Raw genomic sequence first — 24,127 nt, 5'->3', positions numbered from 1 at the left:
ATCACTTAGAAGTGTGGTATGAAGTTTTGTGTGAAGTTTCTAATTTGAAAGAAACAAAAAAAGGTCCCTACTGGGCAATTCATATTTGAGTCAGCTGGTCAAAGAGGTCCCTACTGGGTAAATCATATTTCCGAGCCAACTGGTCAAAAGACCTCAGTATGTCCCCTTCGAATAAATCACCCATGCAAGGCATGCCCCGCGATGCCCATAGTTTAAACCCAGAGTCCCATCATCTCTGGCTGAAAGCCCAGCATACCAACTATTGGTGTCAAAAATGATGTTTTGGCAATATTGCCCTCGCCCTGATGCACCACCCTCCGCGACAGCATTGACGACCATTGGGCCACAGCAGCACTCCTAAACTGCTCCCACTCTGCCCAAGAACCGCAGGCCAACAAGGGGGCATCCCTCCTGAGATGCCTCAGTGTCCAACCAAAGTGAGCAAGGGTCTCTCCAGGCCCACTCACCCACGTAAGATAGCAAGGCGTCCAAACAACAGTCTTTGATATTTGGGCGGCCCACTCCTCCTAGTCTGCAAGGCAACTACAATCTAGTCAATTCAATGAGGGGCCGCTCGTGATACCAGATTAACGAACGAAACCAGCCGTTAAGTCTTCTAACTATTTGCTTAGTGAAAAACAGAGGAAGCATTTGCATAGGATACAATAGGTGGGGAGAACATTCATTTTAATGAGGGCTATCCGACCTAACCAAGAGATCAGAAGTGCCTCTCCCATCTACGAAGGAGCTGCTTGATTCTCTCAAATAAATGGGCAAAATCGGCTTTAAATAGCCGATCAAAAACAGGAGTAATAAATATACCTCAGTAGACAAAGCCCTCCTCAACCATCTAAAGGGGAACCAAGATCCGCTCTCAGGATCAGGCGCTCTTGGGAGACCACCCATGGGCATGGCCTCCGACTTCGCAAAATTGATCTTTTAACTCAAGAAGCCTCCAAATAAATTGATGCATTGTATCAGGTGTGGCACTGAGACTGTTGGGTTTGACAAGAAGACAAGAACGTCATCCACATACAGTGTGATCTTACATGACTTTGTCCTCACTTCTGGAACGGTTATATTGGGATCTCTACATATTGCCTCCGCCAGTGGTTCGATCACCAATGTGAAAAGCAGTGGTGACAACAGACAGCCCTGTTGACTGCCCCTACCAATATTGAAATTGCTTGACTGTACACCATTGGCGAGGACTGCAGTAAGACGATCACTATACAAAACCTTCACCCACTTGATGAAGGTCTCTCCCAGGCCAAACTTCTTCAAAGTATGGGAAAGATATGGCCATGCGATCCTGTCGAATGCCTTTTCCGCATCTAAGGAGATCACCAATACCTGTACCGATCATTGTTGACATAGTTGGATCATGTTAAGTAACCTCCTGACCTTATCCATCAGTCTGTGACTTTTATGAACCCTGTCTGGTCTTCCTTAATGATTGAGGGCAGTGCAGTTTCTAGCCTTTGTGCCAGAGTCTTGGTAGGATTTTGAAGTTGACATTCAGGAATGAAATGGGTCTCTAGGAAGCACAGTTCTCCGGGGCCTTCCCTTTTTTAAGAATGAGAGAGATGTTCACCTCTCCTGGAGATGGTGTCGAGGAGGCCACGACTATGTAATTCATGAAACGTAATAAGCATTGACCCTGACAACATACTGATAAACAAAAGAACTCAACTTCAATACAAAAGAATCCACAAAACCTCAACACTTCACAGACTAAAATAACCACTGCCAACAAATCTAAAAAACATACAAAAACTATGAACAGCAAAAACAGAAAAACAAAAAAATCGCCAAAGTCACTGGAGGAATTTACCCCCATTCAAAGGGGGATACCTACACATCCTAAAACCCAGTAAACATCCCAACCGCCCTCTCAGCTCCTGCCAGCAAAGGTTGCACCACGCACACCAACCACCTGGTAGAAGAAAAAAAAACCCACCAAAGAACAAAGTTAGTACGATAGACAAATAAATTAAAAATAAATATGTCGCCCATTCCTTAACATAACTTAGAAATTAAAAATAAATACTCTTTCCATCCAAGACATCATTTCATGCAACATATTACCAGAAAAGAGATTCCACCAAGTCCTTTTTAAAGACTAACAGCTCTATTCTCTATGCCTATTTAGTTGTTTGACGTAAGTCAATGTGTCCACAAAGTTCTTCGCTTTCTTTGCGAGTTGAACAAATGTATGGATCCATTATGATTGATCCCAAGCACTGCTGGATATCTTAAATAATACTGGACACCAAGCTCCCTCAATCTTGTCTTGACGCCATCGTAGGGCTTCCTTTACCGGACCAAGATTTCGAAGCTCCTTGGATGCTGCCTGAACTGCTGTGCTCTTCCAGCACCACTAATCCAGAATCTGATTTCCAGCATCTGCAGTCATTGTTTTTAACTCACTGCCGCTAACCAGTCTTGAGAAAACATGACTTTGGAGCTGCCCCATACCAATGCCTTTGGGTTTGTCCCCCGGGCTCTAGAAGCTTCCAGGACCCTCTGCTCGTCTTAATAATGATGGAACATTACCAAGACAAGGCATGGGTGCTGATCCGCACCTGGCTTTCCTGCCGCAATCTGGTGAGCACTTTTAATTGTTATCCTTCCCTTCTCAACCTCCAAACCAAGGAACTCCAGGAACCACTTCTCGAAGAATTCCACCAGCCGTTCATCTTGCGTCTCCTCTGGTATGCCAACAATGCACAGGTTCTTTCTTCTGCCCCTGTTTTTCAGATCGTCTACCAGATCCAACAGACCACGGACTTGTGTTTCCAGGGCTTCAATTCGGCTTTTGGAGGAGTTAATCTCTGCCTCTACCCCTGCAGCCCGGTACTCAAGCTCATTGTTCTGTTTTCCCAAATTTTGCAGCATAGCAGATACAGGAGCCAGCTTCACTTCAATTTCTTTTCCTGGATCTGCTTCCCAGGGCCTTGTGAGATTTAGCTAGCTCCTCAACCAGAGTCTGGTGAGTAAGCAAGTCCACTGCTTCCAGAAGGTTGGGCTGTGGCCCTGGCCCAGGGTGTGGTTCCTCCTTTCTTCAGCGTTCTCCAGCTGCAAGGACAAAGGTAAGTAGATTTTTTTCAGGTTTCTAGTTCCTTTACTATGTTTTACTCACAGTAAAGTGTTTGGGATGGGTTCTGGTTCTGTCGGGTTGGTGTTGCAGTGTGAAGCCCAGCAAATGCGATCCTAACAGGATGCTGCCATCTTGGATTTTCCACATAGTGAGAATTTGATTTTTGTGGAACACAGAAATCTTTGTGCTGAGAGCACAATTTGGTATGATTCTGCCTAACAAATTATTAATTTGCGTACAGCTCAGTTATGATTATATGCATGGATCCTTTGCAGTATACATTAACATAATTGTTTGCTATAACCAGATTAAGAATTTTTAATGTCATGGATACCATCCATACAACATTATTTTTCCTCATTACTCTTATCATTTATAACTCAAATATGTATTAAAGTGCCTGAAGTAAGAGCTATAGAATGTACATGGACATTCCTTAAAAAAACCCATTATTGTAAAGTTTTTCATCTGCAGAGAAATATTTTATAAATAGCAATTTGTACTGATTTGTATTTGTGTTGTAACAATCTGGTGACTCCAGCTCACTCCCTTTCCCCTCTACCTTGAATGTTAACTTTTTTGATCCAGAATCTTTCTCTATTAAGGTGAGTTTTACCAGACACTCTCTTTGGCTGGGACACCTAGTGCTGTGGGTCTGTGTTGATCTACCCTTACAAGTTTCTCATAATCGAAAGTCAATCTAAAGTCAGCATTCCTCCTTCCCATAGTTCCAAATAAAAATGGATAAAGGTGCTGCAGTTCGATTGAAATACTACTGAGATATATCTTGTCTTTAATAATAGTCTAAGCATAACACAAAGATAAGAATGGAAATTCTATTAAGATCATGCTTTATGTGTCAGGTAAAGGACCAAATGAATGTTTGGAAGTAATTGAAAGTCTGTTTTTAATGTGGTCTGTTTTTTTGTTCATAGACCCTCTGAACCAAGAGCAATCACCCCTCTTTTAAATAGAAGTCATTTTGACCTATTTATATCAATTAAGTTGTGAATAAATAGCGTAATCTATTACAAGCAACTGCCTCCAGACTTTGCCAGAAGTATATTGGCTCTTTTCTTTGTAACTGTGTTTTCAGTTAATGCAACATATGTTCAGTGCTTAAATTCTTCAAGTGAGGTTGGCCAAAATCCTGGGTTATTCATATTTCCAGTTGTGATTCAGTTTTTCTTTGGGTCCTATGTGTGTCTATAATATCTTGAAAGTTTTTCTGTATGTTGCATGTTATACGCTGGGCATCTTTAACAGAATTTCAGTGTCCACAAGACCACATTTGCATGTTCTATTTCCTGTAATTATGGCTTGATCACGCAAGGTATTTTCAATGATGAAATGGATTGCTTATGTCAACTCCTTTTCAGTGAAGTCTGTTGTAAGTAGTCATAATTTTTAATTAAAGAAATCGCTTTTGGCAGTTAATTTTGTTGAATTGGAACAAATATCTATTTTAAACCAGTCTTTTTCACCAGTCATGTGACTTGCTTTTATTTTCTCTGACTTGAGAGACTTTGATCCAAGCATCTGCTGACCATAGTTGATGGCATATTTCTAAGCTTTCTAACTAACACGAGCACACAGCAGGAATGATCGCATGTGGGGCTGAAGCCAAACCTAAATGATAGAACAGAATTCAGTCATGTGTCAAATAGACACCAGAATTTGAATTGAACTTGTTCAGCAAATAAAGAGAGTACAGCGTTAAAATGATAGGAAAGTCAGGAAAGATGCATTCTCTCACTTCAGCGTCTTACTTTAAATTATGCTGGATCTTGTTATTTTCATACCATAAATGCCTGAAGTTTGGAAGGGACCAACAAAAAAAAATCAGTTCAAAGGAAAAGTGTGAACAGTGGGCACAACAGTTTTAATTGTGATGTCTTAACAGCAGACAGTGGTCTATATTTGAGGTACCCGAATCCTGTTTATACCAACACCGAGGCAGTTTACGTTTGTCTTTCACTTTTTGAATTTTCAGTTCCATGTTAGATGTTTGGCTGCTAAGTCTTCATTAACATAAAACCTTGTGACCAGTTTGAAATGTTGATTGTAAGGAAGCAAACTATCTGCTTTTAGAGGCAATTGGACGTTGTGACTTTCAGTTACAACCTTCATGAAGAAAACAAAAGATCCTTTTGTGATATGGTATGGTTGACATGTATGGCTTCCCAGCTGCTTCACCTCACTGATAACTACAAGAATTGGCCAATTACAGTTGTAAATCTTTTCAACCTTCTAATGAATGCATTCCCATTATCACCCATCTATCTTGACAAGGATAACAGGCACTGCTGCTGAAGAGGCAACAGAGGATCTGAGAAAAATCAACTTGATCGTGTTTTACTGCAGTTCTATAGATACATTTCTTATGGCTGGCTACGAAAGATTTATACACATTTGTTCCCTGCATGATAGGGGTAGGGTTACTAGCACTTAGTCACTTCAGCAAAGGAACATACAGAATAGGAGCAGGAGTAGGCCATTCAGCCCTTTAAGCCTACTGCACCATTCATTATGATCATGACTGCTCATCCAGTTCAATAGCCAGTTCTTGCTTTTTTGGGGGCAGGAGTCAGGCAGAAGCAATGGATCTGCTTGGGCAGTCCTGTTTGTGTATTTTGAGAAGGAGATAGAAGTAGGCTGCAGAGGTATGGGGGTCTATGAACTTGGAGGCAGTGAAGGTCACCAGATGAAATGAAATTAGTGACTGTTGTGGACACAAAGGACTGGTGTTCCATAGTCATGGGCCAGCGAAGATAGGATAAGGTGTCAGAGCACTGTAATGTAGAGGTCAAGATGCCAGACATCAACACCACCACCCTTTCCTATGTCAGTAGGTTGGGTTACAAAGTCAGGATCGAATCTGAGAACATGGAGTACAATCAGCTCAAACGGTGAGAGGAAAGTGCAGAAAGATTAAGGTGACCATTGCCTATTCTTTTGTCTGTCCAACTGCTGTTCTTTCTACCTGGGCTCCATCTCCACCTATTATTTATTATTCCCACGTCCCACCCCATCTGCAGCATATGTCAATCTTTTCCTAACTGCTATTAATTCTGAAAAATGATCACTGGCCCTGAAACATTAACTCTGTTTTCACCTACAGCTACTGCCAGACCTGCTGAGTTTCTCCAGCAATGTTTGGTTTTGTTTCTGACTTCCAGTATCTGCTGTGTTTTTTTTTGGTTTATGGTCTCAACAAGGCCAATGTAATTGCCATGAGACATACTTGTGCCTGTACTCAAAATTCTTTGCTATGAAGACCAGCATAGCATATGCCGCTTTTACGGTACGCTGAGTTCTAGTGACTGGTATACAAGGGCACCCATGTCTTGCTGCACATTCCCTTCTGTCCATTTAGGGCCATTAAGCTAATAATCTGCCTTCCTGTTTTTGGTACCAAAGTGGATAACCTCACATATTTGTCCTACTATACTGCATCTGAAGTAACGGTTACTGGAATTTTTGGAGATAATTGTAACTCTACAGAGATGTAGTCCCATTTATAGTCTGATTGAATAGATGACCATATGCACTAAGTCCGCCTTTAAATCTCCTTGCATAATATTGTTTTGATTTAGAGTTATTTTTTCCTTAGGGTTTGTTTTTCTGATTAATGACATGGAGATGCCGGTGTTGGACTGGGGTGGATGAAGTTAAAAAAATCACACACAACACCAGGTTATAGCCCTATATGGAAGCTAGTGCTTCCCAATAAACCTGTTGGACTATAACCTAGTGCTGTGTGATTTTTAACTTTCTGATTAATGTCATGGTTTTCATTTTTGTGTCGTAATTACTGTATGCGGTGCAATGAAACAGCGTTGTCAAGAGCTTTATTTGGGTGGCTTAGGAGATTTGCCAATCACTTTCCTTCTTATCTCACACCTACTCACTCAGCACCTTACTTATATCCAGGTAACAGGAACTGGGGCTCAGGAAGAGTATAGTTGGGGATTGGATGGTGCGGCAGAAGACATATCTGCCGAAGATTGAGACACAGAGACCTGTTGGTGATCTGAACTCCTTTTTCCTATGGGAAAATAAGTTTCATTTAATGTTGTTTCACTTAAAGTTTCATTTTTAAGGAACACAAAGTTGTGAGGAACTATTGTAGGAACTAAAAATTTGCAGTTGCAGTTTAACTACAGAAAAGCAGACGAGAAAAGTACTGGCTGACTAGCATATAATACATGTGCATGCACTTAAGTAGATAATTGTTACATCTTGTGGCTATCAAAAGACGTTTATGCTCTGTTTAATGGACTGCACACCGAGCTCTGCAATGGCATGAAGGACCTCATATAGAATAAAAGTATAATCATTCATTAGTTTGCAACAGTGTAGTAACCATCAATTTTCTTTAACAGTACAATGTCTGATGGAATAGTATTGGTATATACTTAACTAGGAATACACTGAAGAATTGAAAAAGTGAAAGTGATGCAGATTCAGACTGATCTTAATCTTGAGTGATGAGGACATCTTGAAGCTATTTTCAATTGAAGAAATGAAAAAGAGTCTCAAAAACTGGAAAAGCTTAAGACTTCGCGATTTAAGCAGAAATAGTGCTATGTCATTTGAAATGGCTGTCAATGTTTATTTGTGATAACAAAGAAAAACCTAATATTTACTAGGTTAGGGATCAGCTGTGGAGAGAGGAAAGTAGTATTATAATATTTTTCCATAAGACCATCGGATTACAGTAGCAGGCTTTAGGCTGTTTGGCCCTTTTGAGTCTGCTTCACTGTCTGATCATTGATCATTTTCATTTGATTTTTCACCAAAATGCATGTGCTTGATCAGCTAGTCGTTGCATCATTTTCTTTCTTATTTGATTTATTCATTTTTGATTTCTGCTTAATTTTTGTCATCCAAGCGAGTATAATTTTTTAAGGAAGGAACCAAGATGACAGCCATGCCATAAATTGGAAAGAACTGCAGCCTCCCAGATAGCGACCTTTCACAATTATTTTTGAGCGATGCCTATTATTTTCTGGTGTGGCTAATTCTGGAAAAAAGTTATGCCCACAGTAGAGCATATCCTAAATGACTAGATGACATGAGATGACATTGGACCACTGACCACGCTTTTTGTTACTAATATAGAAATTGACTTGGAACAGACTATTTTTTTGTGACAGCATCTGTCACACTTGCCTCTTGGTCAAATTATGATTTCAGCTTGGATTTTTATGGTGATGAAGATTGTTTCAATGCAGAAAATTGGAGAAAAAGCTAGGTCATTAAATGTGCTGAGAAAGGATTTGGAAGAATTGTTACTTTTTTGCTCCAGCTTAATTTATTATCATTACAATGGTTTGCATTCACCAATTTTTGGCACATTGAAGTAAACAGATGGCATCATACCAGTTTTGAGAGAGAGTTCAAAAAGATAGACAACAAATTGAATAAAGATATGGAAATTGTAAATGCCGATTGTAAATCAATGACATGTTTCCAGTTCGAACCAAAAAACACTTTGAGAGTTCACCAATTTTTTGATCGGGATCTGCTAGTGCATGATGAAAAGCCAGCATATCTAGGATTAACTTGAGATTGCACACGAAACAACCACCTCGACAAGGTAGTTCAAAAGCTCAAATTTCACTCATGGGAGAGTTAGTGTAGTGTATTAAATTTAAGCAACCAACAGAAGATAGACACCACCTCCCTCCCTCCCTGCTCTGCTCCAGTAGCCTTCGTGCTCACTTTTAGGTTTGGGGCGGCATGGTGGCTCAGTGGTTAGCACTGCTGCCTCCCAGCACCAGGGCCCCATGTTCAGTTCCAGCCTCGGGCTACTGTCTGTGTGGAGTTTGCACATTCATTGTCTGTGAGGGTTTCCTTTGGGTGTCTGGTTTCCTCCCACAATCCAAAGAAGTGCAGGTGAATTGGTCATAATAAATTGCCCATCGTGTTAGATGCATTAGTCAGGGTTAAATAAGGGGAATAGGTCTGGATGGGTTACTCTTCGGAGGGTTGGTGTGGACTTGTTGGGCTGAATGGCCTGTTTCCACGCTGTAGGGAATATAATCTAATCTAAAAAGAAAACTCCCTCTCCCAAGGACATGCAAGTCCTGGGCCACCTCCACCGCCAAACCAAACCCAGCCTCCAACTAGAGGAAGAATGCCTCATCTTCTGCCTTGGGACCCTCCAATCACACCGTATCAACATTGACTTCACCAGTTTCCGAATCTCCCCTCCCTCCACCTCATCCCAGATCCAACCATCCAACTCAGAACCGTCCTCTTGACATATCCTACCGGTCCGTCTTTCTTCCCACCTATCTGATCCACCCTCCCCACTGACCTATCGCAATTACCTCTCACTTGTATCTACCTATCACCTTCCCAGCTACCTTCCTCCAGCCTTACCCCCACCCCCTCTTTATCTCTCAGCTCCCTTCCCCCTCCATATTCCTGATGAAGGGCTTATGCCTGAAATATCAACTCTCCTGCTCCTCGTATGCTGCCGAACCTATACTTTTCCAGCGCCATACTTTTCGATTCTGACTCTCCAGTGTCTGCAGTCCTCATTTTATCCTTGGTCGTTGCCATGACTCGTTGCCTTGATTAGAAGAAATTTTGTTTTTTGCAGCCATTTCATAAAGGATCTAACAATTATTTGAGTAAACAAATGTTAAATTCTTTTCTTATTTGGCTAAGTGACTCAAAGTAGAATGGTTAATTAACATTTCACTGCACAGCGTACTGCTGTAGCAATGGTCTGAGATGTAAAGCTTCTGTTAAACATAATCCATTCTCTCCTTCAGCCTTTTAGATCAGTTCTCTGGCTTGAGATCATAATGATCATAATAGTCATAATTGTGACCCTTATGAGACCATAATGCTGAATCATCCAGGTATTCATTGCTTGTGTTTAAGCTTGCCAAGGCTGTAATGCTGGACAATAAGAGCAAATTATAGGCAATTCTAATATCGTCCTTAACTGATAACTCTGCATTCACAAGTTTCCACCGGGCTCACTGGATAGTGATCAGTGCAGAGAATTTGGGTGAATATTGATTTCTACTCACGAGCTCAGACACATGGAGGGCAATTGTAAGACTTCTGCTGGCCTGGCTGAGACTGGTTAATGAAGCACAAGTTTAAAATGAAGCTATAACCCCATGGTCTTTGACATCTTCAGTGTTCACCCCTCGGGTACTATGGTAATGTCCTTCTCCCTGGATTGGGAAGCCCAGATTCAAGTCCAACTTGTTCCACAGGTGTGCAATAATATCTCTGAAAAGTTTGGTTAGAAAAATAGGTTAACTAATGAAAGAAAAATCAGCTCCCACACTATTAATAATTGTTGAGGTTTCTGTTTGTCATTGCTCACAAGTGGTTGTAATCTACAAATGCTAATTCTGTTAAAATCGTGCAAACTTCTCTGTCATATGGCAATTTTTTAATGCTTTTGGAGCCCCTTGTGATTTGCATTTGGGCTTGAATAGTAAACAAATTACAGATTATTATAACAACTCCTAACAATTATTACAGCAATAACTTTTGGAAGCATCGTATTCTGTGAAAGAAATTCAAATTCAACATTTTTTTTAATATATTTTACTTTGGATTAAGATGAACAGAAAATTTCAATTTCATGAACCTTTTCAGTATCCCATATTTGATGCTTGTCACATGCATCAAAATATGCAGATTGTGAAAGATCAAAATCTCAGACTCTAATAGTCATTCAGTTTTTGTTATAATGTGAGATTTTCTTTACTAAATTAAGTCTTTATTTTATGAACTATTTGGATTTTCTATTCCTATGCAGAATCTATTTAAGTTTATCAGAGCTGATATGAAAGACTTAGGCTCTGCAGGATATAAGTAATATGTAATGACCAATAATGGTGACAATGTTCTGACAGGTAGAACAACTGAAAGAAGAGTTAAATTCCAAAGAATTCCAGGCTGAAGAGCTAAGAAGTAAAGTGACTGTTCTCCAGTTCAAGGTCTCTGCTGTAAGAGTTGATGTTTGCCATGCACCTGACGTTACAAATGCAATTCTCTTTTATTTCCTTTGGCTTGCTGTGTTCTAGATTAATGCTTTCCTCTCCTTTTAGCTTATTCTTTGTAGAATAATTTTATGTTTCTTCTTGCATCTTTCAGGCTTCATGTACAATCTCTTTCACTTGGCTTTGTTCCTCACTGATATTGTGGCAGTAACATCCCATATAGACACTCTTCTATTAAATTTATGGATGTAAGACAGATCAAACTATTTCCCTTTTATCATTAATTGCATTGATAACCAAAATTGAATTAGTGATCATAGCTAGCATTCAAAAGTGCTCATAGGGTCTTGTGGTGCACCATTAATGTCTCTGCCTTCAGGCCAGAAGGTCCAGATTCAAGTCTCCCCTGCCCACAAAGGTGTGTTACGTCTGAACAGGTTGATGAAGAGTGATTTTAACTGATATTCACGTTATTATGTTAATGTACCTTTTTTAAATGATGCATTATATGCTTGTAGGCTGAACAGTTTAAAAAATGTTGTGAAGTGAAAGAGAATATTGTAGTGTGTAGTTGTGTAGAACACACTTATACTTGCGCTAACTGTTGTTGCATTTGATGGACATCCTGCAACATTGGGTTCTAGACTAAAGGCATGATTAAAGAAATAAATCAGTTTGATGTGTCAACCTAATCACTATAGCACATGGCCTAAATCAGTAATAGTCTCTCTTTTTAATTTGTATATACCGTATTAGTTAAGTGGAGATTCCCAATTTGTTAAATGCCTGTTCAAAAACTGAAGCACCTCGTTTGAAATGTCGATTTTAAGCTTTGAAATTTAAATCAGACTTCCACATGTACTTAACGTATGTCAATAGTAACATTGATGTTTCTTTTGCCAGTTTTCTCCTGTGCTCTGATTATTTGGAACAAGGGTTCCACTGTGTTACTGTGCCCAATAGGACATCATTAATGCTCAAGGCTTTACAATAAGCATTGACAGGCTATTTGACTGCGGATACATTACAGCTGAGCCTTCTTTGTCCTTATCTGAAAATGCTGACGTTTCAGGAGGGACCTCTGCTTATTGATAAGGACTGATAAATTTTGTTAACTTTCTCTCCTTCCCGAATTCAGAGCTCTATTGTATTATTCTTACTGTCACCCACAAATAATACAACATAGACTGGAGTTCAAAACTGACTCTGAGCTGGTCTGTGTGACCATTGTATAAACTCATTCAGTCACTGCAGAGCTTATTGGTTGGAGATTTTAAGAAAAATCTTGTTCAGTAAAAAGTATCTGTATTAAAACAAGTTAATCAACAAAGGTGCATAAAGAACACATCTGTTGTGCAGTTTCTTTTTAATCATCGTGTAATAATATATTTTGTAATTAGGCATCTAATATCCCTTGCCCACTTGAAGTCAAGATTGTGCAAAGAATTGTTTTTCATACAGTTAGTCACTTTTATGATGACAGCATAACTATATTAACTTTGCTAATACTGGCTGTTTTGTGATTTTGGTTGAAAAATTGTGTGGACTTGCATGATAGTGTGATCAAACTTCAGTGTGTATTGATGTAGGTGGTAAGGCAAGTTGTGAGAGGGATGGCAAACAGTTTACAGGGAGATATTGATCGGCTAAGTAATTGGGCAAAAGTTGGCAAATGAGTATAACTTGGAGATAATATGAAGTTATTCATTTTGGAAAGGAGAATGAAAGAACAATATTAACAGAAAGCTGCAACACAAAGGATGTACTTTTACATGAAACACAGAAAACTAGCACAGATACATTTGGCAATCAGGAAGGCTTATGGAATGCTGTCCCTTATTTCAAAGGGGTTGGAGTAAAAGAGTAAGGATGACTTGCTGCAATTGTACAAATTGCTGATGAGACTACATCTGGAGTACTGTGAGCAGTTTTGCTCCTATTTAAGGAGCATTTCATTGAAAGCAGAGCAGAAAAGATTAACTAGATGATCCCTGGTATGGAGGGGTTGTCTGATGGTCAAAGTTTAAACAGATTGGGATTCTACTCAATGGAATTTAGAAGAATCAGAGGTGATCTCTTTGAAGCATATAGGATTCTTTAAGAGGCTTGACAGGGAGAGTCTAGGACAGACAGCATAGCCTCAGAATGAAAGGGCATCAATTTAAGATTAAGATGAAGAGGAATTTCTTCTCTCAGGATTGAAAATCTTTAGAACTAACAACAGAGAGCTGTGAGAATAGAGTTCTTGTGTATAATTGAAGCTTGATCAGGAGGAATCGAAAGTTGCAGATATGGGACAGAAACGTGCACATGAGAAGAGTTGGATCTGATCCTATTGAATGGTAGATCAGGCTCAAGTTGCAAAATGGCCTCTGTTCCTTTTCTTGTGGTATGATCTTATCATTCTGTGACCTAATTTATTCAAGTTGAAGCATTTCAATAAATATGTTTTATAAAGCTTACATGATATAAGTTGTCTAAGCTGGCATTTTGTCTACTTGTATTTAGGTTGGAAGGGCAATTCATTTTAGTATGTGACCTCTTGAATTTTGTTTTGTATGGCCTGATTGAGGACTTTTGGATTGCTGTGCAGCTTGGCGAGAACATTGGTCCCTGATCATTGCAAGTTAATTTTCTGCACTTAGATTTTGCAAGAATAATTGCTGTAAACAACCTTTCATATATTATTACAGAATACTGCTCAAACATAGTCTAAACAAGGAATTTGGCTTTTTAAGTTTTTGAAATATTTTAAATTGGATTCGTGCAAACCTTTTAATTGTGTTTCTGATGGTCTGATTGTATTGAGGTGAAGCTAGGAAAGAGAGAATAAAATAAAGATATGCTGACAGAGTTTGAGAGTTGGGAGGATCTTCATCGGTGAAGATTGGGGCGAGTCACCTGTTTCTATATTTTAGATTCCAGTGTCCAAAAAAAAATTAGACATGCTTTGATGGAATTCTCAAATGTTAGCAGTCATTTAGGGTCACCGCCGTGGAGTAATGGTTTAATCTCATGAACTGGAAGGCTTATGATGTATCATTCTATGACTGAAAGAGAGATCTCATGGAAGAGACAATCTGAGCTTTTTTGACCACAAACCGTATGTATTATTTGTAAATAAAAGATTGTTATTAAAATGTACCTAAGCAATTTCTGAGTCATTTGAGAGCCAAGAAGAACTCTTACCACGTTGACAGAAGACAAAACAACTCCTAGTTGTTGATGGATTTGCAATACTTGGCTTTGTTAACACAAGTACATATTTGGTCATCTGTTACATTGTTTTGTATGTTGATCCCTTGGAAGGGTATTTTAGCAGTGGGTTTGATCGGCAGTAATATTTATTTCTCCCAAGAGTGGCAAAACTCTATTTTTTGTTTTTGAAATTCAATATAATACTGATCATTTTTCAAATTCTTCTTTAAAATCAGATGAACCTGAAAAGCAGTTACAAATGTGTATACCTTTGAAAGCAAAAAAAGTAATTAAATAAAAGTTTGTTTATGCTTCAGTTTGATAGTTTAGCATTTTTCTCTATTTTCAAGCTACTTTAGCCTATTATGTCGGCAACATACCTTGTAGTTTTATATTGAATCAGTGCTTTATATTCACTAGATTGATCAAGTGAAACAGGAACTTTCCAGAAAGGAAACGGACCTCCTTGCCTTGCAGACAAAACTTGAAATGCTGACAAACCAATTTTCTGATAGCCAACAACATGTGGAAGTGCTCAAAGAATCGCTTACAGCAAAGGAGCAGAGAGCTGCCATTCTGCAGACAGAGGTAAAGTCACTCAACAGTAAAGTCTGAAGCATTGGAATGAATTTTTCATACCTGAAATCTTGTTGCTTGAAATTTTTTCACTTTTGATAGAGCAGGTTTGCTTGAGGAAATAATCTGCAAGCAGTTTTTAACCTTAACTTTGAATGTATTTACACAGTCAACACTTTTATGAAAGGGAAATCTTGTTCAACCAACTTATTGGAGGTCTTTGAAAAATTAACATGCACTGTGGATACAGTGGAACCAGTGGGTGAATTGTACTTAGATTTCCAGAAGGCATTTGCTAAGGTCCAAGATTATTGCAGAAAATAAAAACTTATGCTTTAGGGTGTTACATATTAACATGAATAGAGGTTTAGCTAGCTAATGGGGAAACCGAATATAGGGATAAATAGAAGTGTTCTTCTGGTGCAGTGGTAGTTTCCCTACCACTGGAACAGGAAACCTGAGTTCAAGTATAACCTGCTCCAGAACTATGTAATAACATCTCTGAACAGGTTGATTTAGAAAATATCGAGGAATAAATGAATCTTTTTCTGGTTGCCAGAGTGGAATGAGTGGTGTGTCACAGGGATCAGTGCTGGAGCTTCAACATTTTATACATTATATCCATTAAGTTGAGAATAGGACTTGAAGTATAGTTGCTAAATTTACTGATGACTCAAAGGTGGGCAGGAAAATATATTGTGATGAGGATATAGGGAGGTTACAAAGGTAGGTAAGTGAAATGATGGGTTAAACAAGTTGAGACAAAGATCTGGCAATTGGAGTACAATGTGATTTGTTTATTTTGAAAGTTAAAAAGAACCATATTATCCAAATGGTGAGCAATTACAGAGCTCCAAGATCCAACTGGATCTTGATGTTCTAGTTCATGACCTTCAGTATTCTAATGTGAGTACAGCAACTGATTATAAAAGCTAAAAGCATGTTCTTGTTTGTTGCAAGGGGAATTTAATACAAGAGTAGGGAAGTTATACTTGAGTTATATGGAGCATTGGTGAGACTGCATCTGGAGTACCATGTACAGTATTTTTTTTTTTGGAAGGTCAGTGTAGACTGACTGGCCGAATGGCATCTAACTGCACTGTAGGGATTCTATGATGGTGCAAGAGAGAAGTCCTTAGCTTACCAGAGTATTGGGATCATTTCTTGGCAGAAAGTACCTATTCAAAAGGGGAGGATTTGCACCTTAACAGAACTGAGACTAATGTACTCGTGGGGATGTTCATTAATGTGCTAGTGGATTCTTTAAACTAACCTCTGAAGGTGCTGGTCACCAGTATACGGATGTAGAAAAGAGGAATAAAATCCATAAAGTTAGAATACTAGACACATTAGAGTTGTGAATAGTTCTACGTCAGATAGCACTGAATTAAGAAGAAATGCCATTTCTTTCGATTCAGAATATGGAAGAAAGTAGTAAACTGTAAATTAGGGTTATAGTACATGCATGTGAATATCAAAATTGTGCTAAATAACATTACAGGTGCTGATTACTAGGTAGCTGTTACAAGAGATCTGGTTCCAAAGAGGGCTTTAAATATTTCTAGATGAAGAAAAAGATGGAAAAGGGGAGGAGTGAGAAATATTGAGTATGGAGATATTGTAACGCTAATGCGAGAACATGTTTTCAAGAGATCAAGGACAAAATTGATCTGATGAGAAGTAAGCTGCAATTATATTGCTCAGTGAAGTCTATAGACCACCATCCAGTGGGAATGATATTGAAAAGCAAAAATAGAAATTGCTCGAGAAACTTGGCCGTTCTGGCAACAAATGTGGAGCGAAAGCAGATTAATGTTTTGCGACCAATGACTGCAAAGGATTCTTTGTTTTATTTTAAGGTATAGAAGAATGAGGTAGCAAGGAAATTAGAGCTGCAGAATTTATGGAATTTTTTTAGAAGATTTGTAATTCAGGTTGATAAGTATTTAAGTTAGCTCGCTGAGCTTGAAGATTTGTTTTCAGGCGTTTCATCACCATACTTGGTAACATAGAGTCATAGAGATATACAGCATGGAAACAGACCCTTCGGTCCAACCCGTCCATGCCGACCAGATATCCCAACCCAATCTAGTCCCACCTGCCAGCACTCAGCCCATATCCCTCCAAACTCTTCCTATTCATTTACCCATCCAAATGCATCATCAGTGAGTGTCTACGGTGAAGTGCTGGTGGTATGTTCCGCCTCTCTATTTATAGATCTTGGTTTCTTTAAAGTAGGTGATGTCATTTCTGTTTCTTTTCGAGGGAAGGTAGATAGGATCTAAATCGATGCGTGTATTGATGGAGTTCGGTTTAGAATGCCATGCCTCTAAGAATTCTCGTATGTGTCTTTGTTTTGTCTGACCTTGGATATGTGTGTTGTCCCAGTCAAAACACTTCTATAGGCATATAGATAGTAAACAGTGATAAAAAGAGGAATGGGGCCAATTATGGGATCAAAAGGGACATGTGTATGCAGGTAAGGTGCTGTGATATTAAATGAACGTTTTGCCTTTGCCTTTACTAAGGAACAAAATGCTAATCAGCACTTGGCAAAAGACTAGGTAATTCAAACATTTGAAGAACTTAAAATAGATAAATAGGAGGTATTTTATAGGCTCCATACTGAAAGGTTGATTAGATACCAGGACCAGATGGGGTGCATCTGTGGATACTGAGCAACATGATAACGGTAAGTTCAGAGACACTGGCCATTGTTTATTAATTATACTTATATTCTTGGATGGTGCTAGAGGATTAGAGAATGCCAAATGTTAACAGCCTTGATCAAAAAGGGTATAAAGATAGGAGTAGCAAAGAGAGGCTCACTAGTTAATCTTTGTTGTTGAACCTTCTATGAATAATAATTTGGCATAAAATGATTATTCACTTGGATAAGTCTTGGATTTATCAGGGCAAATTATGTTTAACTAATTTGCTGGAATTTCTTTGTCATAACAGAATGTTGATAAGGGTAATGCTGTTTATGTGGCATAAATTGATTTTGAGAAATAATTTGATAGTGCTACATAGAGACTTGTGAGTAAAGTAATAGGTTATAGAACAAAAGGACTGGTAACAAAAGGAATGGTAACAATATGGATGCACAATGCCTGAGTGAATGGAAACAGTAAGGTATTTTGCGGACTGGAGGAAGATTTTTTGTGGAGTTCTTCAGAGGTCACTGTTGGAAATTCTGTTTATTGTGCTGTGTTCATGATCTAGATCTTGACCGTTCGAAAATATGTGAAATAAATAAAATTTGGAAGCATTATAAACTATGATGATGATGGTGTAGAACTTAAAAATACAAAGGCCAGATATCCCAACCCAAATTTTGTCTTTGTTTGCATTGTGGACCAAAATGGGAAAGGGATACTGTTGTAAACCAATGACGATGGAAAGAGTGGCTGCACTTCTAAAACAAGTTAATGGAACTCATTGTGAGTTCTCTTTGCACTGTTGCTTTGCTCAAGTAGTGGAGGAAGATGTTTGTGATCCCATGGTACCATTGATGTATGTTCAGAGCAGGCTTCACACAGTGATAGACTGCTGACTTGATTTTGCTACTCGGATGAGCTGCGTGGGTCATGAGTCATCAGCTTGACAACACTCTGGTTTCTGGACAAGTGGACAGCTGGTCTATGAACAATGTAGTTGCCTGAAGACCTCCACACTCCTCGAGGCATCATCTGTCATTTCTCTCTCTAGTGAAGTAACCAAAACCTGAAAGGTAGCTAGCTATTCACTTCTATCGTTTACAATAGGTTGTTGCCTTTAACTCGTGACTGAGAAACTGAACCCTTCCCTGTGCAGTTTGCAAAGAACTGCAAGGACTTGGATATGAAGAAAGAAGGTCAGAAATGGAGGAATCAAAAGTAACACCTTTTCAAATCCTGTGAATTGGTGGTATTGAACTGTTTCCCAATATATTTTCCTCCATCCGTAACATCCATTTACGTTTGCTTCACTGTCAGCTTGGATTTGTGCGTAGGAGTCTAAGGGGTTTGACTTTTAGCTGTTGGAGTTTTACTTTGATATTTCTTAATTTTGTTCCGCTTTGTTTAGAACTGATTTATTTGACATAAGTAGTAGCACATGTTAGGTATAGTAGAGTAGAGTAGCTTTTATTTGTCATTTCTACCATATAAAACTGATATAGTAAAACTGAGACAGCGTTCCTCAAGGACCGAGGGTACTACATGGACAGCACAAACTACACACTCGTACATGGCATAAAGTGCATAAGAAGAGCAAAACACACAAGTTGCAGTGTAATAGAAGGATAATAATTAAGACATTTTTCTAGCAGCAGTTCGAAGTTATACAAAGAATTTCAGATGGGAAAGAGACCGATCATACTGTATTAAGGAGCCTGATGGCTTGGGGGAAGAAAGTGTTGCATAGTCTGGCTGTGAGAGCCCGAATGCTCTGGTGTCTCCTTCCAGATGGCAGAGTGAAAAGAGTTTGAGTGAGGGCTGTATGGGCTCGTTCACAATGCTCTTAGCCTTTTGGATGTAGCGTGTGAAATAAACATCTGTAATGGAGAGGAGAGACCCCGATGTTCTTAGCTGTCCTCACTATCCGTTGTAGATGCAATTCCCGCACCAGGCAGTGATGCAACAGCTCAGGGTACACTCAATGATCCTGCTGTAGAATTTGTGGTGAGGATTTGGGTGGTGGGGGGGATGGGGGGTGTGGTGAGTGCGGTGGGGTAGGTGGGCTGTCCTCAACCTGCACAGAAAGTAGAGATGCTGCTGGGCTTTCCTGGCTATGGAGCTGGTGTTGAGGGACCAGGTGAGATTCTCCACCAGGTGGATGGAAAAGGCCAATTGGATCTTCACAATCTCCACTGGGGAGCCATCAATGTCCAGCAGAGAGTGGTCGTTCTGTGCCCTCCTGAAATCAGCGACCATCTCTTTCATTTTGTCCATGTTCAGAGACAGGTTGCTGGCTCTGCATCAGTCCGTTTGCCGCGGCACCTCCTCTCTGCATGATGACTTATCTTTCATGCTGATGAGATCCACTATACTCATATCATGAGTGAAGTGATGGTGATTCGACCTGTGCATCGCTGCACAGTCATGTGTCAGCAGGGTGAACAGCAATGGACTGAGCACACAACCCTGGGGGCCTCCCGTGCTCAGTGTGATGGTGTTGTTCATGCTGTTCCCAATCTGGACTGACTGAGGTTTCCCTGTCAGAATGTCCAAGATCCAGTTACAAAGGGAGGTATTTAGGCCCAGCAGAATCAGCTTTCCTTTCGGGTGCTGAAGAACAATAGTGTTAAATGCGGAACTGAAGTCTATGCATAGTGGTCTGACGTCGGTGTCCTCCTTCTCCAGGTGGGTGAGGGCCAGATGGAGGATGGTAGAAATGGCATCATCTGTTGAGCGGTTGGGTTGATATGCGAACTGCAGGGTGTCTAGTGAGGGGGCAGCAGAGTTTTAATATGCCTCATCACGAGCCTCTGGAAGCACTTCATGGTGATGGGTGTAAGTGCAGCAGGGAGTAGTCGTTGAGACAGATGCTGAAGACTACTTCAGGACGGGGATGATGGTAGCGGCCTTGAAGAACATATGGTACAGCTCAGGGAGATGTTGAAGATGTCCTTGAGAACATCTGCCAGTCTGTCAGAGCATCCTCTGAGCAGTCTGCCAGGGATGTTAGCTGGTTCAGCCACCTTCTGTGGGTTGACTTTGCGTAGGGTTTTCCTCATGCTGGCCGTGGTAAGACACGGCACTTGGTGATTGGGAGGGGGTGGGGGGTGTGGGCTTCTTCGCTGCCATGCCATTTTGTGCCTCAAACCGTGCATAGAAGTTGTTAAAGTCATTCGGGAGGGAGGCATCACCAGCACAAGGTGATGCTGTCCTGTGGTTGGTAATGACCTGGATGCCCTTCCACATGCTCTGCTTATCGCTGCTGTCCTGAAAGTGACTGTGTATTCTCTGTGCGTGTGCATGCTTTGCCTCTTTGATGGCCTGAGTCAGGTTGTCCCTCGCTGTTGTTAGGGCTGCCTTGTCATCTGCTCTGAAGGCGGAATCACGGATCCTCAGCAGTGCACACAACTTTGCAGTCATCCACTGATTCTGGTTGGGGCGAGAAGTGATGGCCTTTAACACAGTGATGTCGTCAATACACTTACTAATGTAGCAAATCACCAACGCCGTTTACTCCTCTAAGTTGATGGAATTACCATCGTTTGCCGCTTCCCTGAACATGCGCCAGTCAGTATGCTCAGAACCGTTTTGCAGAGAAGAAATGGCTCCTGCCAGCCAGGTTTTCACCTGCTTCAGAACAGATTTGACATATCTGACGAGTGGTCTGTGTGCTGGAATTAGCAGTGTTTTCTGTTAAATTGAGAACTTTAGTAGGCCTCAAGTACCTGTGCATTTTAGTCGTGACAAAAAGGGCAAAATGGTATTTGTGGAAATGGATTGACAATTGCCAGATGATCAATATGGAGTGATTCATTTTGGAAGTATGAATGCAGGGAGACAGCATAAAACATAGGCTACAATTTTAAAGATGGTGCAGGAGCAGAGAAATTTCTGAGCACAAATCTTCGAAGGTCACTACAGGTTGACCGTGTGACTTCTATTTTGATTCTGGTTGGGGCGAGAAGTGATGGCCTTTAACACAGTGATGTTGTCAATACACTTACTAATGCAGCAAATCACCAACGCCGCGTACTCCTCTAAGTTGATGGAATTACCATCGTTTGCCGCTTCCCTGAACATCCGCCAGTCAGTATGCTCAGAACAGTTTTGCAGAGAAGAAATGGCTCCTGCCAGCCAGTGACTTTCGAAGATTTGTGCTCAGAGATTTCCCCCCCCACCAGTATCCAAAGCAGTATACCTATTGTTTAGTGGAATGACTACAGGGGATCCCTGCACTGCCTGCTTCCTCCCCTTCCCACCTCTAACTGTTACCCAGCTACCTCTGTTCTCTGGCGTAACTATGTCCCTGTAGCTTCTATCTATCACCTTCTCAGCCTCTCGAATAATCCTCAGTTCATCCAACTCCAGTTCCAGTTCCCTAACTCGTTCTGTGAGGAGCAGAATCTGACTGCATTTCCTGCAGATGAAGTCGGCAGGAGTATCGGTGGTCACCCCTATCTCAATCATCCTGCAGGAGGAACATTCCACTGCCTGCGCTGCCATTACTCTACACTTAGTCTCCAAAGCAAGAACACTGAGTAGCTTACCTGTGAACTTTAAAGTTAGGTTAGAGGAGGAGGATGGGAGGGAGGCCCTACTATGTAGGGCCTGGGGTATAGAACACACCCACTCAAATATATATCACTTACCTTCCCGACCAGCTCTGCGCTCCAACCTCACTTCCGCCCAGCTCGCGCCGCTCTCTGCTGAGAAAAGCAGAGATAAGGATGTAGCCATCAAGGGTGGCACAGTTAAAATAGGAGGTGCTGAAGACTCAGAAAAATGCAGTTATCTCAAGGTTGGAGGAGGTTAGAGATGGGCAAGACAGAATCAAAGTCATGGAAGAATTTGGATATGGAGGATGAGAATTTTTAAGATCAAGCTATTCAGGAAGGTGTAACCAATAAGATCAATGATCTATTAAAATTAAAATATGGGGCTGGAAATCTAAATGAAAACAGAGCCAGAGTATATGCTGTGACCTTGTCATTCTCCATTCTTCTTCCAAATGTTGTTCAAAATAAGAGTGCTGATGCTTTTGATTCCATTGCCCATTTTTGACCCAAAAGCTTTGGACTTCAAGAGGTCCAGAGTAAATACTGAAAACTCTAAGGACCGTTCTTGTCTGACTGCATGCCACTGTGCCACCACTTCTGTTAAGTCTCTGGTGATCTTCAGGTGGAACAGGACATTCTGAGGAATAGTGATGGAGAACTGTGGAGCATTAGCTGTAAGGTACAATTAAGCAAGTATGCCTACGTCTAGTTGTTGCTTCAATAGTCTGTGGATGAACTTTTTTGATTCAGACATTACAGTACAACATCCACAAATCAGCATATTTCATTATATTTTCTGCTGCGTATGTCAATTCTGGGTGATGCCATATTATTTTTTGACTTTATTTTTACAGTGGCTTGATCATTGCAAAATACCTTGCAGGGCTATTTCAGGATGATAAAGAGTCAACAAATTGCTTTGGTCAGGTGTCGTATGTAGGCCAAATTGGATAAAAATGATAGATTTTCTCCCCTCCTTCATATGAGTAAACCAGATGACCTTTTTGGACAATTCATTAGTTTCATGATTAGCGAGACTGTGTATTTTATTCCAAACTGATAAAGCAATTGAACTTTTCTCCCCAATAACAATGAAGGGATTTGAACTCATTAGTCCAGGTTTCTGGATTACCAATTCTGTAATGTTGTTTGGGAAGAGAACACTTTTGCTAGAGTTGTGAACAAAAAGCAGAGGTGAAGAAATATTTGAACAAACAGAATAAAACCAGAATAGAAAGCATTATGGATAACAAAGGTCAAAAATTAGGAACTAGTAGTTTTGAACATAAATTGCCTGGAAGACAGGGAAGAGATTTCCTTTTCCAAAACAGGAAAAAAGTGTGGATTCTTAGAGACCACAGATGATATTATGACTGAGAGGTCAATAATGTGTGTATATGAAAGAATTGTAATGAAGAAAGAAATTTAATGAGGGTGAAGAAAGGCAGAATATGAATTCAGAGAAGAGGTAATGGAGAAATTGAAGAATTGTTCAGTGTAGAGTGTTATGGATCAGGCCAGATGCCCTTCAAAACATTTAAGAAGGTAGTCCAGAACCAACTTTTCAAGTTGTTTTAAGCAGATGTAGGGTGAGTATTCCAGAAGTGACACAGCTGGTCAAACACCAACAAAAGAAAACCAAATTTAGGATAGCATAACTATTTGAAAACCCAACCGATACGAAAATGCAACTTAACAAAGAACTGTTCTGATTTCCTGCAACATTTCGTAACACACCCTTAGCAAAAAGGTAAGTTCAAACACAGGTTCTACAGAAGAGGGAGGATCAGCATGGAGCTGTTTCTTTGGTTCCCCAGCTAAAACTAACCCAAAACTAGAAAAACAAATCATGAACTGGGAGAACTGGCCACTCCCCTTTGAAGAAAGAAAATCTTAAAAGCCTTTTCAAGTAGATATTTCCTGACATATCGGAACCTCTGCCTTTACGATCCCTCTTGGGGAAAACATAAGGACAGCATAACCTTGTGAAAGGAGCAGCATCGTCATAAGAGGCTTACTTTAGGAAATGAGGATTTAAACGGTACAATTGTAAAG

General features: G+C 40.2%; 1 protein-coding gene across 9 annotated transcripts in view; it reads left to right on the top strand.

Annotated features, from left to right (window-relative positions):
* Positions 1 to 24,127, top strand: part of LOC148146771 (ELKS/Rab6-interacting/CAST family member 1-like) — a 922,009-nt gene that overhangs the window by 78,074 nt on the left and 819,808 nt on the right. For 4 of the 9 annotated variants that reach the window (XM_087997337.1, XM_087997336.1, XM_087997335.1 and 1 more), the window contains exon 6: positions 14,701 to 14,868. In XM_087997337.1, coding sequence (XP_087853463.1) covers positions 14,701 to 14,868 — 168 coding nt within the window. Of the gene's footprint in view, positions 1 to 10,995; positions 11,089 to 14,700; positions 14,869 to 24,127 lie in introns of all 9 variants that reach the window. The other 5 variants (XM_087997333.1, XM_087997330.1, XM_087997332.1 and 2 more) reach the window with 2 other exon arrangements.

This window comes from Chiloscyllium plagiosum, unplaced genomic scaffold, assembly GCF_037043375.1.
Source record: "Chiloscyllium plagiosum isolate Xiang-an unplaced genomic scaffold, Cpla_swu_hap1 HiC_scaffold_19, whole genome shotgun sequence".
In the NCBI taxonomy this organism is placed as follows: domain Eukaryota; kingdom Metazoa; phylum Chordata; class Chondrichthyes; order Orectolobiformes; family Hemiscylliidae; genus Chiloscyllium; species Chiloscyllium plagiosum.
Note: the sequence above shows the minus strand (reverse complement) of the source record. Positions and strands in the feature narration are given on the sequence as shown.